General features: G+C 36.7%; 1 protein-coding gene across 5 annotated transcripts in view; it reads left to right on the forward strand.

Moving 5' to 3' along the window:
- LOC131439540 (cadherin-87A) overlaps nucleotides 1-16460 on the forward strand; it is a 764232-nt gene that overhangs the window by 720028 nt on the left and 27744 nt on the right. For all 5 annotated transcript variants that reach the window (XM_058610700.1, XM_058610709.1, XM_058610716.1 and 2 more), the window contains 2 exons: nucleotides 1090-1258; nucleotides 15897-16441. In XM_058610700.1, the coding sequence (XP_058466683.1) occupies nucleotides 1090-1258; nucleotides 15897-16441 (714 nt within the window). The remainder of the gene's footprint in view (nucleotides 1-1089; nucleotides 1259-15896; nucleotides 16442-16460) is intronic.

Below are 16460 nucleotides of genomic sequence, written 5' to 3' on the forward strand. Positions count from 1 at the left end.
ACAGCCATTTGGAAAATGTTTGATAAGTTGAACAATTGTTATAGTTACTTCGTTTTTACATGACTATGTGAAAACGGCATGTCGAGTGAATATAAAACAATTGTAGCTAATGCTAGAGCCCACGTATAGAGGGCTTACCCAACGAGATGTGACATTTAGTGTTCGAACTATGGCCATTTTCGCTCTACAGATTTTTTTTAATGATTCTACAAACAGATTTCAGCAATTCTAAGAGTCTAAATCTTTACTAATTGCCTAATATGTCTTATTTAGAAAAAAAAGCTACTGTAAATCGTCCCAATGATTTATTCCCGTCCCATAAAACCAGAAAAACGTGTCGTCATTTGCTCCATTAGAAGTCATTACCTTCGCACGTACGGACCGGAAGCCGGTGCTCATATACTGACAAAACTTTCGGAAACGGAACATTCGGTGAGGGCGAAGGTAGCACAACCACAGCCAGAACCTGGCGTCCGTCGAGAAAGCCAACACACGTTTTAAAGTATTGATGATGAATTGCGAAAATAGCCGAGAACATCCTTTCTTCGTAAATGCAGCTTTTCTCTAATGGTCTATGCTCGTTTCTTGTGTCGGTATAGAGAAGCTGGATTCTATACAGGCCAGTTCTGTATGGCGTTCGGAAGACCTAGCGACCGAGTGCTCTGCTTCCGATGAGCCTGCTAACTTACCCATTCCCATCCCGTTCCATCCCAATCCGGTCAAGTGATGCACACTGCAGAAGAGATTACAAAATGCTTTTACGGGAAGATTTTCAATGGCAATCCGGAACGAAAGCACGAAAAGCTACCAGAACACAACAATGCTCGTCCAGCCTGTTTCGAGATTTATGTTTCCTTCGTTCCTGAACATGCACAAACACACACAAACAGGCAAATAGAGGCCTCCCGTCCGTCTTACCTTTTTCTAGTTGGGAGTCAACGATTCTGGTCCTGATCATTACTCACCGTTTATTGCTGTCAGTGCTAATCCGTCGATCCTTTGCCCCACCAAGAGGATGTCCTGTCTAAATTTATCATACAACTTAACCACAACTATCATTCTGATGCCACTCTTCTTTTCATTCCGCAGCTGTTTGTGCCACCCTGGACACCGACGGATCCACGGTACCGGTTTCAGGTACTCGAGGAGCAACCGGTCGGAACCATCCTGACGACGATGCAAGCAACAGATGCAGACTCCACGGTCGCCGAGTACCAGATGACAGATAATGCCTATTTCGAGATAAACAACACAACAGGTAACAGTAGAGAACGCATCACGTATGTGTATGTATGTATGTATGTATGTATGTATGTATCTATGTATGTATCGGGACGTAACGTTTCGTTCCGGTACCGTGTGCTAATAGTGTGTACAATTGAAAGAAACCAGAGGCCCACCACCTTTATCGGTGAGCCGGGCTCCGTAAATTCCGGAAGAAGGAACTTAGACGAGTGATTTACAACCGCAAGCCCCCATCAGGCTTCGGTTGTATTTGGCTTTTCTTGCCATGCCAGCAGGAAACTGTCTGCTCTTTGAATGGTCGTTAACGCGGTGGTTTCAGGCTTTGCCAGGATATGCCCGGTGTCTTCTGTTTTCGTTTACTACTGCAATCTGTGTGGCTTCGTGTCATGGCATGTTCTCGTTGTTGGCTTAAATGGTTCACTGTGTTCACACAACATACTTGAAATATGTTATAATAATACCCGAGAGCGATAGCGTCGCCGCCACATTAAACACATTTTCCAAAAAAAAAAATTGCGCGAGGAATTATGTGAGCTTAAATCAGAAAATAAAAAATGCCTTGAGTAAAGCATGCAAGAAATGCATTCCACAAATTCTCAAATGTTCCTGACTATTACGCAATTTCTGCTAGTTTCACAGATCAGTGAGTTGTTATCGTTGATGAAATGGTGGGTGGGTAATGTCAAAGCCACAACCGATCGGACGTGAATACGCTTGGAACTGATAATCGAAATTTCATTGAACCAATCGATGATTTTTCATGAGCTGCTAGAAGAATAATTTAGTGGTAGTTTAAAAACTCCTGCCTGACCTTTTTTTCTGGATTAGCATCAATATTTGTTAATCATATTTTTAAAAAACCTTTGCTTGTCAGTCGTAGCCACCCGGCCCCCTGTCACGACGCCATCTTGATGAGATCAAAATCGGAACCTCAAAATCAGCTGATTGCAACGTAAACAAACAAACAGTAATACATTTGTTTTACGCGTTTACCTTGTTTAGTGCACGAAAATTAGTGAATTTTGGGTCGACTCTCTCACAATAACTTGTCGGTTTACCTAAAATACAGTAGACAGTGTTTTGGGATGTCAAGTGGAGATAATTTTCACAGTTTGAGAGTCGCGAATACTTTCAAATGGCTGGTGCTCACATATCGGTGTCAGATGGGTGTGGCCACCGCTTTACGGCTAATCATAACCAACATTTTAATGAAGCAAACTTTTATTTTTCCAATATTTGAGACTCTGTTGTGTTACTTAAGTCTCCTCTTCCACCTTCCTAACAAACTACTGGTAAAAAAAGGTGAGTGGGTAATATTAGACATAACCGGATTGACGTGAATACGAGTAACATTGGCTTGCTGAAACTGAAATTGTGCCCATATGAAGCATATAAAGCGAACGACAAATATGGGTTAGAACTGGGACTAAATAAAAGATAAAATAATAATAAGTCCAACATCAACTATGATTAAGAGGCGGGTATTTTGTATTTTTTTATAGTAAGCCGTTTCAAGAAAGTTTTGTCAAATTCTTAGACCTACCGTAACAAATATTCTTGAAATGTTTTGTAATAACCAACACTACCCGCCCCCTAGAAAAATACTTTTTTCCTTTCTATTTTATAGACAATGAACTTTAAACACGCTTTTCTTGAAAGCACGAATGACCTTAAGGTGTTAAGACCTCTAGAATTTAAACAGACAAAAAACAGAAGACTAACACCATCTTTTTCGTGTACTGTGAAGAGAACTCAATATTTCTAGAACGTCTTACATAATATCGATCCGACAAAATTCGTCACTCCACAACACATTTCTGAGAAATTCGGCAGCATTTTGTTTGAGATAACGTTTAGGGATAACAAGTCACATACGACTCCGTCTCGGTCCTAACGGCGTTTTGCTGCAAGCACGGGATCGGTATTTACAGCCAATCAAACGGTTTCGGATAGTCCTAGTCACTTGCAGTCCAAACTTCTTCTAGATACCTGCAGTGTCGGTGATTGCCGAAAATTTGACAGAAGCTGCTATATTGCTATCTATATTGTATACAACATTTTCAATCCGGTAGAAGATGCTACAAGAACTCGAGTCTCTCAATGCATGAACCGCGAGAGAATTTTTCTACATTTCTTCTCTCCACTTCATACTCTGAGTATTTCACGGCCCTTAAAAAAATTTACAGTCTGATAATGATCGTTGCTGTGTGGAATTTTCCAAGAGAGAATCGCAAGTTGACAATTATCGCAGAAAATCGAGTCGATGATTCTCATACTAGGTTGCAGTACTTCAAAACCCTTGTGTGAAGCATTCACAGACATTTTCATACACACAACTTATACAAAGGCTGTATGCACATAGTTAGAATAAGCGGCAATAGTAAAATGATTCTATCGCAATTATCAACTGCCTGTATAGAATCGGATCACGAAACGAGAATAAGCGATCGTTTGTTGCTTCAGAGAGGATCCCCACAGCAGCGTGCTAACCTTTGATTCTCAGAAATGTCATGGAGAGAAATTCGCACTCGCACTGGTGTCGATTCTACGTTAAATGGGCCATGCCGACTTTTTGTCGTTGAGATGATTTCCGTCTCTCTTTGATGGCACTGATTCAATCGTTGAAGAGTTGCCAGTGAACGTTCTTTGATACGACAAAAGCCATCCTTGGATACCTGTAGATGCAATAAAAGGATCCTTTTTCATCAACTTCAGTATCCGGACGTCAGCTCTAGCATAGTCTTATTTTCTTAGGCCTTTAATGTGCCGTCTTTCTATAGAGTCAAAATGTCTACCACAGCTCACTGGCTGATTATTATTATTAATATTATTATTATTATTATTATTATTGTTACAAGCTGAAAAAAGGCAAAAATCAGAACGTATATCAATAAGGAATATTTTATTGTCTTTGAAAATCAATAATTTTGCTTAAGTTGAAATAACTAATCGTAATATCTAAAACAATTAAAACCGATAACACATAACTGTTAAATCAAAAACAAGGTCTGTTGTTGTAACTAAAATCAAATTGAAAGATGTGTGTCTTGACTGACAGCATCTTTTGTTGATCGAAAATCAAAAATGACAGTTTAGAAAAAACAACAATCGATTAGTTGTACCAAATTTTAACCAATCAAATTCAGAAAAACATTAGTTTAAGTTTTATAAGTTTTATGTAGGCCCGGTTTTAACCTAATTATGGTCTTTTCGCAAAAAAAAAACATTAGTAGTTTTTTGGTTGTTTCACGATCGCGATGGGTTCCGTGTACTTACGAACAAAAAGTCGAACCGAATGCACTGATTTTTATTTTTGGAGCCATTGCAACTTACAGTTTCAACAGATGATATGAATGAATATTGAACATTTTCAATTTAATCACTTTGTTCATACAATTTTTGTACATGACTTGAAGATAACGTGATGCTTATTCATTAATTTCATTAAAACGCATACAATTCACTGGGTTCTAGTTTTGGTTAAACACGTTTTGTTAATTGCAATATCTCTAACGGCTATCAATTCTGTGCATAGCACTTTCATATCAATCGTTTCTTCTTGTAACACCAGAGCAGAAAAGATGTAGATAATTTATCATCACATTAATATTCTGACAACTAGTGTTATGATAAACATTAATTTACTATCATTCAAAAGTTACTCTTCACGAGTTTTACAAACGTATAATAAGCGAATTTCGTTTGCATGAAAATGTTTAAGAAACGCGTTTGAATTTCAACTAAAGTAATGGTTGATTTTCCATTGCGATTTTTGTTTTGCTTTGTGCTGTTTTTGACATAAGACAGCATTAAAAACAACATATTTTCAACTACATCAATATGTGCAAATTTAATAGCAAATTGGTTGAATCAACTAATTATTGGATAAAACAACAACTGCAAAAATCAAAAATTGCGAGATCGTAATTTTTTGATTGGAGGGTTTTCCGTAAAGAAGCTTTAAAAACTAAGATATTACTTGTCAAAAGAGACACTTATTACAGTTGTCATAAAACAGGTAGTAATTGAAAAATCAATTACAAAACTTCTATAAATTATAATCAAAACCATTAGGCATTCGAATTGTTACATGGGATATTACCACTGATATAACTTTTGTTCTGTGAACGTAAATCTGAAGCACAATTATTAAACTTTTTTTACAGAGCATGTATTTTTTTCTTTTTAGTCACATAATTGAATTTCAAGAAACCAATGACAGCACTGCCATTCAGACTCTCAGAAGTTTACATCAACCGAACCCAATTCTCATAACCCGCGAATTGTTGAGCCGTGCTTGATTTGCATTAGTACTGTTTGAGAGCGGTAATATGGTAGAATTGTTTCATTGTTCCCGGGATTATACGCTCAAATGTGCTGTCTACAAGCACCGAAACCAATCGTTGACAGTATTTGCCCGCGGCTATGACCCGCATTTTGCGAAATCAACCCCAACTAAATTTGTTGTAGTTTATGCAAACATAATGCGAACCTTTCTATATGCTATTCCAGGGTTAATCACTTTCTGTAGTGGCACTGCTACCTAAAGATTCAAAATTTTAGTCATAAATAAATTGTCCTATCTACTGTTTTTTTTTCTATTAGGAAATTCAGTTTCGAGTGAGATGAATTTTTAATTACAATGCAAATTGGTTCGTACCGTACTTAAAACTACATCCATGTCGTTTATAATTCGGATGAAATTCATTTTTGCTGCCACAAACAGCAATACTACAGTGTCAGTGCCAATTGGCTTTACCAGCCCAGGCTCGGTGGCTGAATATTGACACATCGAAATGTGGTTAGTGACATCAGGTTTTATCAGATATTAGTTTTTCATGTTCCCACATTATCCTGTCTGGTGCTATCGAATGATGACAGTCAGTCGAGAGCTGACCGAGAATTTACCGATACTGATATCTATAAAAAGTCGATAGGGTTACCAGTTTGAGCCTAAAAGTAGCTACCGTGTTGCCGAACTTACAAAATATCTGTCGGATTGTAATCGAAATACGTTGATTTTTCTATGATTCATATAGCACAGACTAACAGACATGACAGTATGAGTTAATTCTTATAAAAATCATTTTTAGTGATGCACTAGTTCCACCTATATTATACTGCGCGAACTATTTACTATACCCCTTGTGTTACGTAAAAGTTTTTTTACTAGTTGGTTTCCCCTCGTTTGTCAGCACCGATCAGCTGCTTGCAGGGTTGCCAGATTTCATCAAAATATTTGATAATGAATCGTCACAATAAATTATTGCATTACGTCGATAATATATTTAACTTTTTCGCGACGTTGGAAGGTAACCATTTATTTGACTCAACGTTGTTCATCTAGACTATTTTTTATTGTGTTGGTAGTTTTCACCCGAAATTAGGTGACGGCAGACCAGAAGAAAGTAAATATTGTAACAAAACGGGTTCGATTTTGTATTGCGTTGTAGGATGAGAAGTAGGCAAAATTCTGTATATAGTTTTGGCAATATGTAATTAATCTGTATCCTGCATGAAATTCGCATGGAGGTATACAAATCAATACAGTCAAGATGACAGACAGGATGTATTTGATAGGGTAACGTGGCGCTATCATGACATATGCGAGTACTGTCCCAACTAAAGGAATATTCGAAATGACCGTTTATATGGTTAAAGAATCTAATTTGAGTGTCCTGTCTGTTAGTCTGTGCATATAGTTTCATGTGATGTGGTGTAAAGTTAGAATTAACCCGAAGCTCAACTATCAATCGATACCCAACGAGAGACAGATTGGAGAACGTTAGATGACAAGTTGAACTTACTAACCTCCCAAGACTTGTTGAACCCATTTTACTATTGTGAGACAATGATTGAACACATGTCAGAGGCCAACTACAAGTCACACCCAGTCATCAATATATTCTAGTTTTTATCCTACACTTCCCTGATGGTAGGACGAGGATTGATGATTATTTCACAGAATTTAGTTTTACAAATGAACTGAGTGCCTGTTGAGATTGTTTAACACTATTCTTCGAGATGTTTCGCTATTGGAATTACTCTGGGTAAAAATATGGCAAATAAATCGTGCGATATTTCTCCACACGTTTTGTTTATCCTTTCCAATTATTCGTGCATTGAGTCTTTTTTTGTTCTGCAAACTGTTATAACTTAGATGAGCTACGAATTAGATATGATTTTCATTGTTAGTTGTTTAGATTGATAAATGCTTTCATTGTTTTTTTACGCAATGCTATGTGCTGTTTCGCCGGAGCTCTTCTTGCATTGCTATACGGCGGTAATGAATTATAGCCAGGGGTGGAATCATGTAAGGTGATAAGTGACTATCACCTCTTGGTGATAACGAGGTGATCACCAGAATGTTTGGAATCACCGAAGGTGATCACTTTTACTATCACCATCACCGGTGATTGAGCCAACTTCACTCCATTTATCACCTGTCAAGAAACGTCAATTTTTCAGGAGTAAAACATGAATGTGGCGTATACCCATATAATATTTTAAAATCTAAAGTTTTATTCCTTTAGTTTTCAATTTTTTTCATTAATTCGAGTCATGTTTATCAATGATGATTTGTATGGATCGAAGAGTAACGTTGAAAAAAATTACCTGCGCACAAACAAATAAAAAAATCACTTGTTGGTTTAATTTAGCGCCGATTTTTATTTTTCAATGGAAATCAATGTCACAGTCAATTCTTTGGGATAAATTTGCTAGCTTTGAAATGACACGAATTGTTAGATCTTCTTGATGTTTCACAACGAATGGCATTCCTCTCGAATGAGAAAGATCCGTTAAATAATTTCTTGTATAGTTTTCATTCACTTTACGATTATGGCATTTCACAGAGCTTTCAAATGCTACCTCCATTTTGGAAATTTTACCCACCGGTACTACGAATATCCACTATGATTAGCAGCAACTAATTGTTCAAAAATATTGCCTTATTTAGTTCAACTTACAAGAAGAAAATTAAGAACGCAGTTTAATCTTTTTTACTCGTTCAATTGAACGAGACTGATATGTCGCTTACTAAGTCACGGCCATCTAATTCTACTGAAAATGTTAGCATAGATTTTTTTATGTTACGTTATGTGCAACAGGAGATGTCTACATTCATAAACTTATCACTTTTCCAGAAAGCAATTTATCTTTGATTTTACGAATACCCCAATGATATTCCTTCAAATAATAATTATAACATAAATGAATTGATTTAATTGATAAATACTACCGTTCATTCTATGAATTCTTTAAACTATATAAACTAAGTTACTTTTCATTTTGGTATTTAATTTTGACACAATATGAGTACGAATTTCATTAAAAAAATTATCCTCTCCGACCAATATTGGTAGGTTATTTTTATATCAGTGGCTTAAAATTCTCCTAACGGACAATAATTTATAAAGCCACTTCTCAAAAAATCAAATCACTACTGAAAGTGATAACTAAATTGCTATCACCTCCATTTTGACATGAAGGTGATTAAATCGTGGTGACTATCACCTTACGTGATGCCAACGTTTGATAGTGATGTTAGCCTCGCCTCTCAGCAGTGGTGACAGAACTAGGTGATTATCACCTTACGTGATTCCAAATTTTCAAAAGTGATAATCACTTGGTGATAATCACCTTACATGATTCCACCCCAGGTTCTTGCAGAATGGCTTCTGTGTTTACATATGATTCTAACTGACAAGTCTTTCAAATTTTCGACAACAAACATAAAAATGATCATAAGATCATAAGATCAGATCGCGGTCATTCCACCGAAAGTCACCGAAAACAAGTTCGCCGAAAGCGTCATATCACAGAATACAGCTTTGTCAAAAGGATGCACCGAATCGTTCAATTGTCTTAGCAATTGTCTTTCGTCAAAATGACCAATTCGGTGTACGGCTTTCGGTGAAATATTCTTCGGCTAAATGGTTTTTGGTGAAACAGTTCCGGTGCAATGACGGCGAGTACCGGTGTAATGTACCGCTCCCGTTACAAGTGTGACCTCATACAAACAAGACTTTCATTTTATTATGCTTTTCAAAAAACAAGCGATGATTTACCGAGTGTTTGCAAGTGAATTTTAGAATTTAGTAGAATGTTATGACCATTTTTACTAGAAGATTTGAAATCAAGATTCATTCTAAAAACATCTTCGTCAGTATGGTATGGCCAGTATATCTTGTTCAAAATTAAAGCTTCGTTTTTTTTTTTTCATTTTGATTAAGATATTATCATTTTTAAAATATCATTTAGCACGAATGGACTTTGCAGCTTCTTTTGATATAATCAAAGTTGTCATTAATCCACCTAGAAGTGAGTTAAAAAAGACGGGTGGATGATATCAGAGACATAACTGTGGGACGTGAATACGATCAAAACAAACATGCTTCTTTCACACCTCCGAATATAAATAATCGTTCTTATTAGTTGATTGATTGTGTTAATTGTACAACTTTTACTACTTCGCTTCTAGAATTTCAACAGAGAATCTATATTGAAGTATGAATTCGGAACATAGGATCAGCTCCGAATTCAGTTTGCAAAATTCAGGTTCGGAATCCAGATCAAGAATTCAGTTCGTAAATTTAGTTTTAGAATTCTGGATCTAAACTCATTTTCACAATTCAGGATCCAAATTTAATTTTAGAACTGAATACTGAACTTGAATTCCGAACCTGACTTGAAGTGCGGAATCCAGTTCCAAAATCTTGTTCCAGAATCCAAGTTCCTGAATGCAATTCCAGTATGCTTAATCTGAATAAGGGTAATGAACTCAGAAACTGGAATCAGGAGTTCAATTCAGATTCTGATGTCAGTTTCAAATTCTGGTTCAGATCTAAGATTTAATTCCAAAATTCAGATTTAGCATTCATATCATGAATTTTGTTTCGGAATTCTGAATACTTGTTCCAGAATGAGAATTCTGGATACGAATTCTGAACTCCAATTAAGGCACTGATCTGTTTTGGCTACTGCTGATTACAGGTGACTACTCGCTTCTCCTGAGATTACCTCAAAACCGTCGTCCCAGTGCAAAAAAGGCAAGCAAGCTTGGTGAGTTTTCCTCATTGTTTCCACAAGTTTTAGAAAATTTTGTTTTTGAATTATACAAAATGGGGACGGGTATAGTGTGATGGGTAAGTCGATGCTTTTCACGCAACCCGCCTGGGTTCGATTTCCAACCCCGCACATAGGGTCAGAAAGTTTTTCTGGTCCGAAGAGGTGAATAACCGTAAGGTTGAAACCTCTATAATTGGAAAGAAAATTATACAAAAAAACTTTTAAAACCGATACACTGAGGAAGGATATAAAAAACATTCCGAAATACGTAGCTGTATTATAACGTACAGTTTTGTGAAAATAGTAACTGTGAAAATAGTGACTTTATAAGTACAGTACTATTAGTGAGTTATTTATGTTTCTCTCACACTGTTGAGAATTTAATCACAAATTTCTGATCATATTTCCGACAGCTTGCAGAAAAAAATTATGTTGTTGGGCGAAGTACAACAAGAGCTATTCAAGATTAAGTTCTATCCATTACTGTACGAGGTAGATTTTGAAAAGGCGCTTCTTAATAAAGTAAGTCGTATTCACGACAACATTATTTTGCATACATTACTAGATAGAGAGTTGATATTTTCAGAAAAGTTTTAAACCATAGCAAAGCATGGAAACATGCAGAAAGATATAAACCCTCAAAATCAAGTTTTGCCAACAAAACTGATTTCAATGATTCCTAAGAATGTTGAAATATTCTACAAATATATTTTAATTTTCTAAAACCATACTTTTGTCAAAGATTGCATATTTTTACGTTCAAAAACTAAAATTTGTTTGGACATATTCAGTCTTCAAGCAAACATGCACCACGTTGAACTTGTGTACAATTTTACGTGCGCAAGTGCATTTTAAACTTGCACACGTGCTTGTACCCAGATTTGCTACAATCCTAAAAACCGTCCACCGAAGGTGTACACAAGTGCGCGAGCTTAAGTTTGAACATATGTTTAAACATCGAGTTTGCGCACGAGGCGATCAACGATTCGAATAAAAACTGTTTTGATATATTGGTGGTTGAAGTTTTAGATGTGTACTACTTTTCACTTATGCTCATTAAATGTTCTAACGTCAATAGTTGCACTATTTATGTACCATTTAATTTCACTATTTCAATGTCACGTTATTACACTTTCACAAAGTCACTATACTTTAATGAAGCATAACAAACGTTACAATACAGTTACGCGTATGTCGGAATGTTATTTACATCCTTCTTCAGTGTATCGGTTTCATAAGTTTTAACAAACTTATTAAATAACATTCCGAAATACGCGTATCTGTATTGTAACGTTTGTTATGCTTCATTAAAGTATAGTGACTTTGTGAAAGTGTAATAACGTGACAGTGAAATAGTGGAATTAAATGGTACATAAATCGTGAAACTATTGAATATATTCCGCTAACAGCTCCAGGTAAAAATAGTGTTCTAACGTCGTTTCCTGAAAATTGTATAGTATATGGTTGTTCTATTACATCCATGTCACGGTTGAAAATTAGCATGATAAGACTAAATAACCATTTGTAAGTATTTTTGTAGTATCTATTGAAGAAATTTGCTACTTGAAATCAAGAAGAAATAAATGATTATTAGAAAGCATGTTCAAAATCACCTATCTGTATCTCACATTACTCATATTCTCACATATATTATTGTGGGAGTCTTCAAAATACCTTTCGTGAAAAAAACAAGAAAGTTTGTTCGAGAAACAACATACAAGACTAGAAAACTGAATTATTTAGAGACCAGTTTTAAAGCGTTCTTAGTTCAACATTTGAGTCTTCATCAAATAACGCTTTGAAATTTTCAACGTTAGTCACCCCGTTAATTCTGTAATTCTGGTTCAAAGTTAATTTTTATTACTATTTCTGGTACTTCCGGAACCGGACTAAAGTTACCACTAACCGAAGATGGTTGGTATGACCAAGCTCTAACATGACCCACAAAATAGAACAGTTTTGAGTGCGCTCAATTTTTTTTGTACATTTTTTTACATCGTCGCTCCAAATGCCAGTGTGAAACTCAGAAGATTCATCACTCAGTAATTCTAGATCCGGATGAAATTTAGTAATTTTGTATGCGACCATAAGAATCTAAGTGTATGCAAAACGTTCAAGCCACGTAGTGATCAAAATAACTTCGAAACGTCATTTAGAGCGACACTGCAAAAAAACGTCAAAACTCTTCCAATTTGCATGTCATGTTTGTTACTGACCGATCAAACTGATTTTAGCCTTACTGGCCCTAAGATAATGACTTCGGAAGTACCGGAAATAGTGGTCGAAATTTACAGAAAAACAAAACTCACTTCGATATCAAGGCTTGTTCGATTTCCACACACTTATGCCGTTTTTCTTTGAGAAACATTAATGGCGTGGATTGTTCTGGGTTTGCACTTTCGAGCAGAAATGCAATGTTCTGGTGGTGTTTCAATGCCATTTCTGCTCGAAAGTGTAAAACCAGAGCAATTCACGCCACCAGTGTTTTTCAATGAAAAACGCTATTAGATTCAAATGAATGATGTTTTGATCGCATACAAAATTGCTGAGCTTTATCCGGATCCGACTTTTGGTTCTAGAAATACTAGGTGATGACTCTTCCGATTTTCACACTATCGTTAAGTGTGACAATGCAAGTAACGCAAAATAAATCTTAATTAAGCTCAAAACTACACTCTTAGAAAAAATGAATTTTACGCTTGACGTAAATTCAAGTATGCCGTAATTTCTTCGGTGATGACACAATATTATATATACTAACATGTAAACATAAAATTTACGTCTATATAGATGTAAGCTTCAGCTAAATTAATTGTGAAGTTAATTATACGACTTATCTATACATGCTTTATATTGTGAATGTAAGTGAATCGCGAAACTCCTTTTATGTGCATCTATGAAGATGTAACATTTTCTAAGGGTGTATTCTAATTTGTAAGTCATGTTAGTGGTTGGCCATACGAAACAACTTCGTTTATATCCCGACCCGATTCCAGTTTCAGTAATAAAAAATAAACTTCAAACCGGATTCTTGAAACTAATGAGATGATTAACGATAAAAAATTCGAACAACTAAAATTGTAATCTAAGAACTATTTAAAGCTGGTTTCTAAATATTTCTTGTATGTTGTTGCCCAAACAATTTTTTTTGTCTCGAAACTCAAGGGAAGGCATTTTGAAGAATCCCATAGCCATATATTTGAGAATATGAGTAATAAGAGAAAGGCATCATTAGTCAGCCACTTGAAATAGGGTTTATTTTATAGATTTTATGTTTCTAATTTAAGTTGAAATCTATGTTCTGAAATTTTAGTTGAAATAATTCTGCAAAGCGCGAAGCTCCAACCCACTGAGGTACAAACGTGATGTTTGTACACGTGTTTGAAACACGGTGTTCAAGCTTGTACACAGAGCTTGTGTACAAACTTAAGTACGATTCAGTGTGTACGAATTTAGACATGGAAGGCGGTGTCCAAATGACCCCGTAGAAAATCCTCCCTATTATCCCACCGAGTTAGTAGGGTTTAGTCGGTACAATCGGCAGACAGATCCATCGAATAATTGACTATTTGTTGCACAGACGTTTATGGCAGTTTTACATTAGCGTTGACCGATACGACAGCCGGTTTAGTAAACAGACTTAATCTTGTACAAATCGGTCAAGATGGCACGACTTGAGGGCTGAGGCCAGTGTGTTTTAGGATGATTTAGAGAGCTATTTTCACGCTTCAAATCTGGTTTTCTCAGAAACAATGTCGAATACTAAAAAACCCAACTAAAAATCTCTTAGAAAATTAGTTTAGATTATTATGTGAAAATTTTAGAATGATTCATTGACTTAAGCTGTCGGGAAAGTTTTTTTTCTGAAGGAAGAATTGCATAGCTGAAAACGCCATCTGTCAACTTGTTCATTGAATATCTCGCTTTCAAAAGCATGGATCAAAAATATATCCTGACAATGTCTAGATAATTTATTTTAGATTCGATTAGTGTGAATGTTATTTGAGAGACATAAAATCGGCTCAGCAAGGCTGTCAAACAAGCGGTAGCTTTATTGGATTTTCTGTGATGTAGTCAAACTTATAACCGAAAATATCAAAACTTTCTTGGCCACCCGGTCACACCGAGAGTCATTTTGCACACTTGCGAGAGAGCATGGAGAGGAATGTAATACGCAGAGCGAGCCGTAGCCGGGTGGCCAAGAAATTTTTGATATTTTCGGTTACAAGTTTTACAATATCACAGAAAATCCAATAAAGTTACCGTTTGTTTGGCTGCTTTTATGGGCCGATTTTATTTCTCCCTCATGTTTCGGAGCAGAAAAAATGGCGCCGCCATAGAAATCGACTTACCTTCACAAAAAATTCACTTCATTTTTATCGCGACAACATATACGTTTTATGCACTTATCGAATCTAAATTAAATTATCTAGACATTGTCAGGATAGATTTTTGATCCATGTTTTTGAAGGCGAGATATTCAAAGAACAAGTTGAAAGACAGCGTTTTCAGCTATGCAATTCTTCCTTCAGAAAAAAGACTTTCCCGACCGCTAAAGTCAATGAAACAGTTTGAAATTTTCACAGATAATAATATAAGCTAAATTATTCTCTAAGAGATTGTCAATTGGGTTTATTTATATTCGTCACCGTTTCTGCGAAAATCAGATTTGAAGCGTGAAAATAGCCCTCTAAAACGCCTTAAAACACACTGGCCTAAGCCCTTAAGGACTGGACATATTCATTAACCCTGCACCCTCAATTCCATATTAATCAAAGTATGCGAGAAAATAGGAACAACAGAAAATTTTAAACACTTATTTTCCAATTAATTCAATTATTTTTGTGATTATACTTAAATGAAATCCACTAGATTTATCGCCATCAACTCGATGATAGGAAATTGTTATTTTCAGTTTAAAACGCAAAAGAAGACGGCATCAAGCCTCAATTGAATTTAGACTGTCCGTTACAATGAAGTAACGTAAGTAAAGTAACAGGTGTTCCGAAGTACTCGAATGTGAAGATTAGATGAGAGTGCAATAAATTTAAGTACATTTTGTGACTGACATTTCAGCCATCAAGACTGGTTTAGCGTTAATTTATTATCTTGAACCAGCCCGGAGAACAGATATCCAAGTTAGCACATATTTTTCAAAGACGCTGTGGAAAGCATACAAGTGAAAATTCTTTACAAATCTTCGTTGCATACGATTTTGTTTGCAAGCTCGAGCGCATGAGCCCAGAAGCGATTGCTGATTTGCTCAAAGTGCCTCAGATAATAGTCCAGCCTTTATAAAAAGTGAAACATTTGAAAACGATCAATTGGAACGTCATTTGGAAGTAGTAATTAGCCTATAGGGGTGCCTCGATCGGCCCAGCAAACACTTATCTAAACTTGCGTACGAGCTTGCATGGTATGGTAATTCAGGCGTAAAAAATCGTTTTGAGTTTGCACATATTGATTTTTGGAATTTCGTTTCAATTCGAATATCCGTTCTTTGCGGAAAAGCCAACAACGCCATTTCAACATTACAACCATGCTCGAACCAATCATGGACAGTTTCGTTTCCTTCATTTCAGGCCTCATTCGGAGTAAGGCTCGTATCGATTACGAACAAGTCAGCACGATAAGATTTAACGTCACCGTGATTGATACCGGCATACCGCGGTTGTCCTCGACGGCCGAAGTGACGGTCGATATCACCAACTCCAACGACAACGATCCGGTATTCGAGGAGCCGGAATACCGAATGGCAGTGCTGGAGAACTCCCCCGTCGGAACGGTGGTCGGAACGGTAACGGCACGGGACACTGATTTGGGCCCGTACGGAGAGATATATTACACACTAGTCGGTGACCACAGTGCTCATTTTGCCATCGATCCCGACACCGGTGTGATTACGGTACGCAACAGCACGGCGCTGGATCGGGAACGGGAGTCGGAAATTGGTTTGACGGCGATTGCCGCCGACCGGGCACCGGATGTGATTCGACGGTCGACAACGGCACCGGTTAGCATTAAAGTGCTGGATGAGAACGATAATGCCCCCACCTTTTCGCAGAAAATTTATCACGCCTCGGTAGCGGAAAATGCCGCCCTAAAGCCTCCGGCTGCAATCCTGCAGGTATGGTTTGTTCTCGAGT

Source organism: Malaya genurostris, chromosome 1 (assembly GCF_030247185.1).
Source record: "Malaya genurostris strain Urasoe2022 chromosome 1, Malgen_1.1, whole genome shotgun sequence".
Lineage (NCBI taxonomy): Eukaryota > Metazoa > Arthropoda > Insecta > Diptera > Culicidae > Malaya > Malaya genurostris.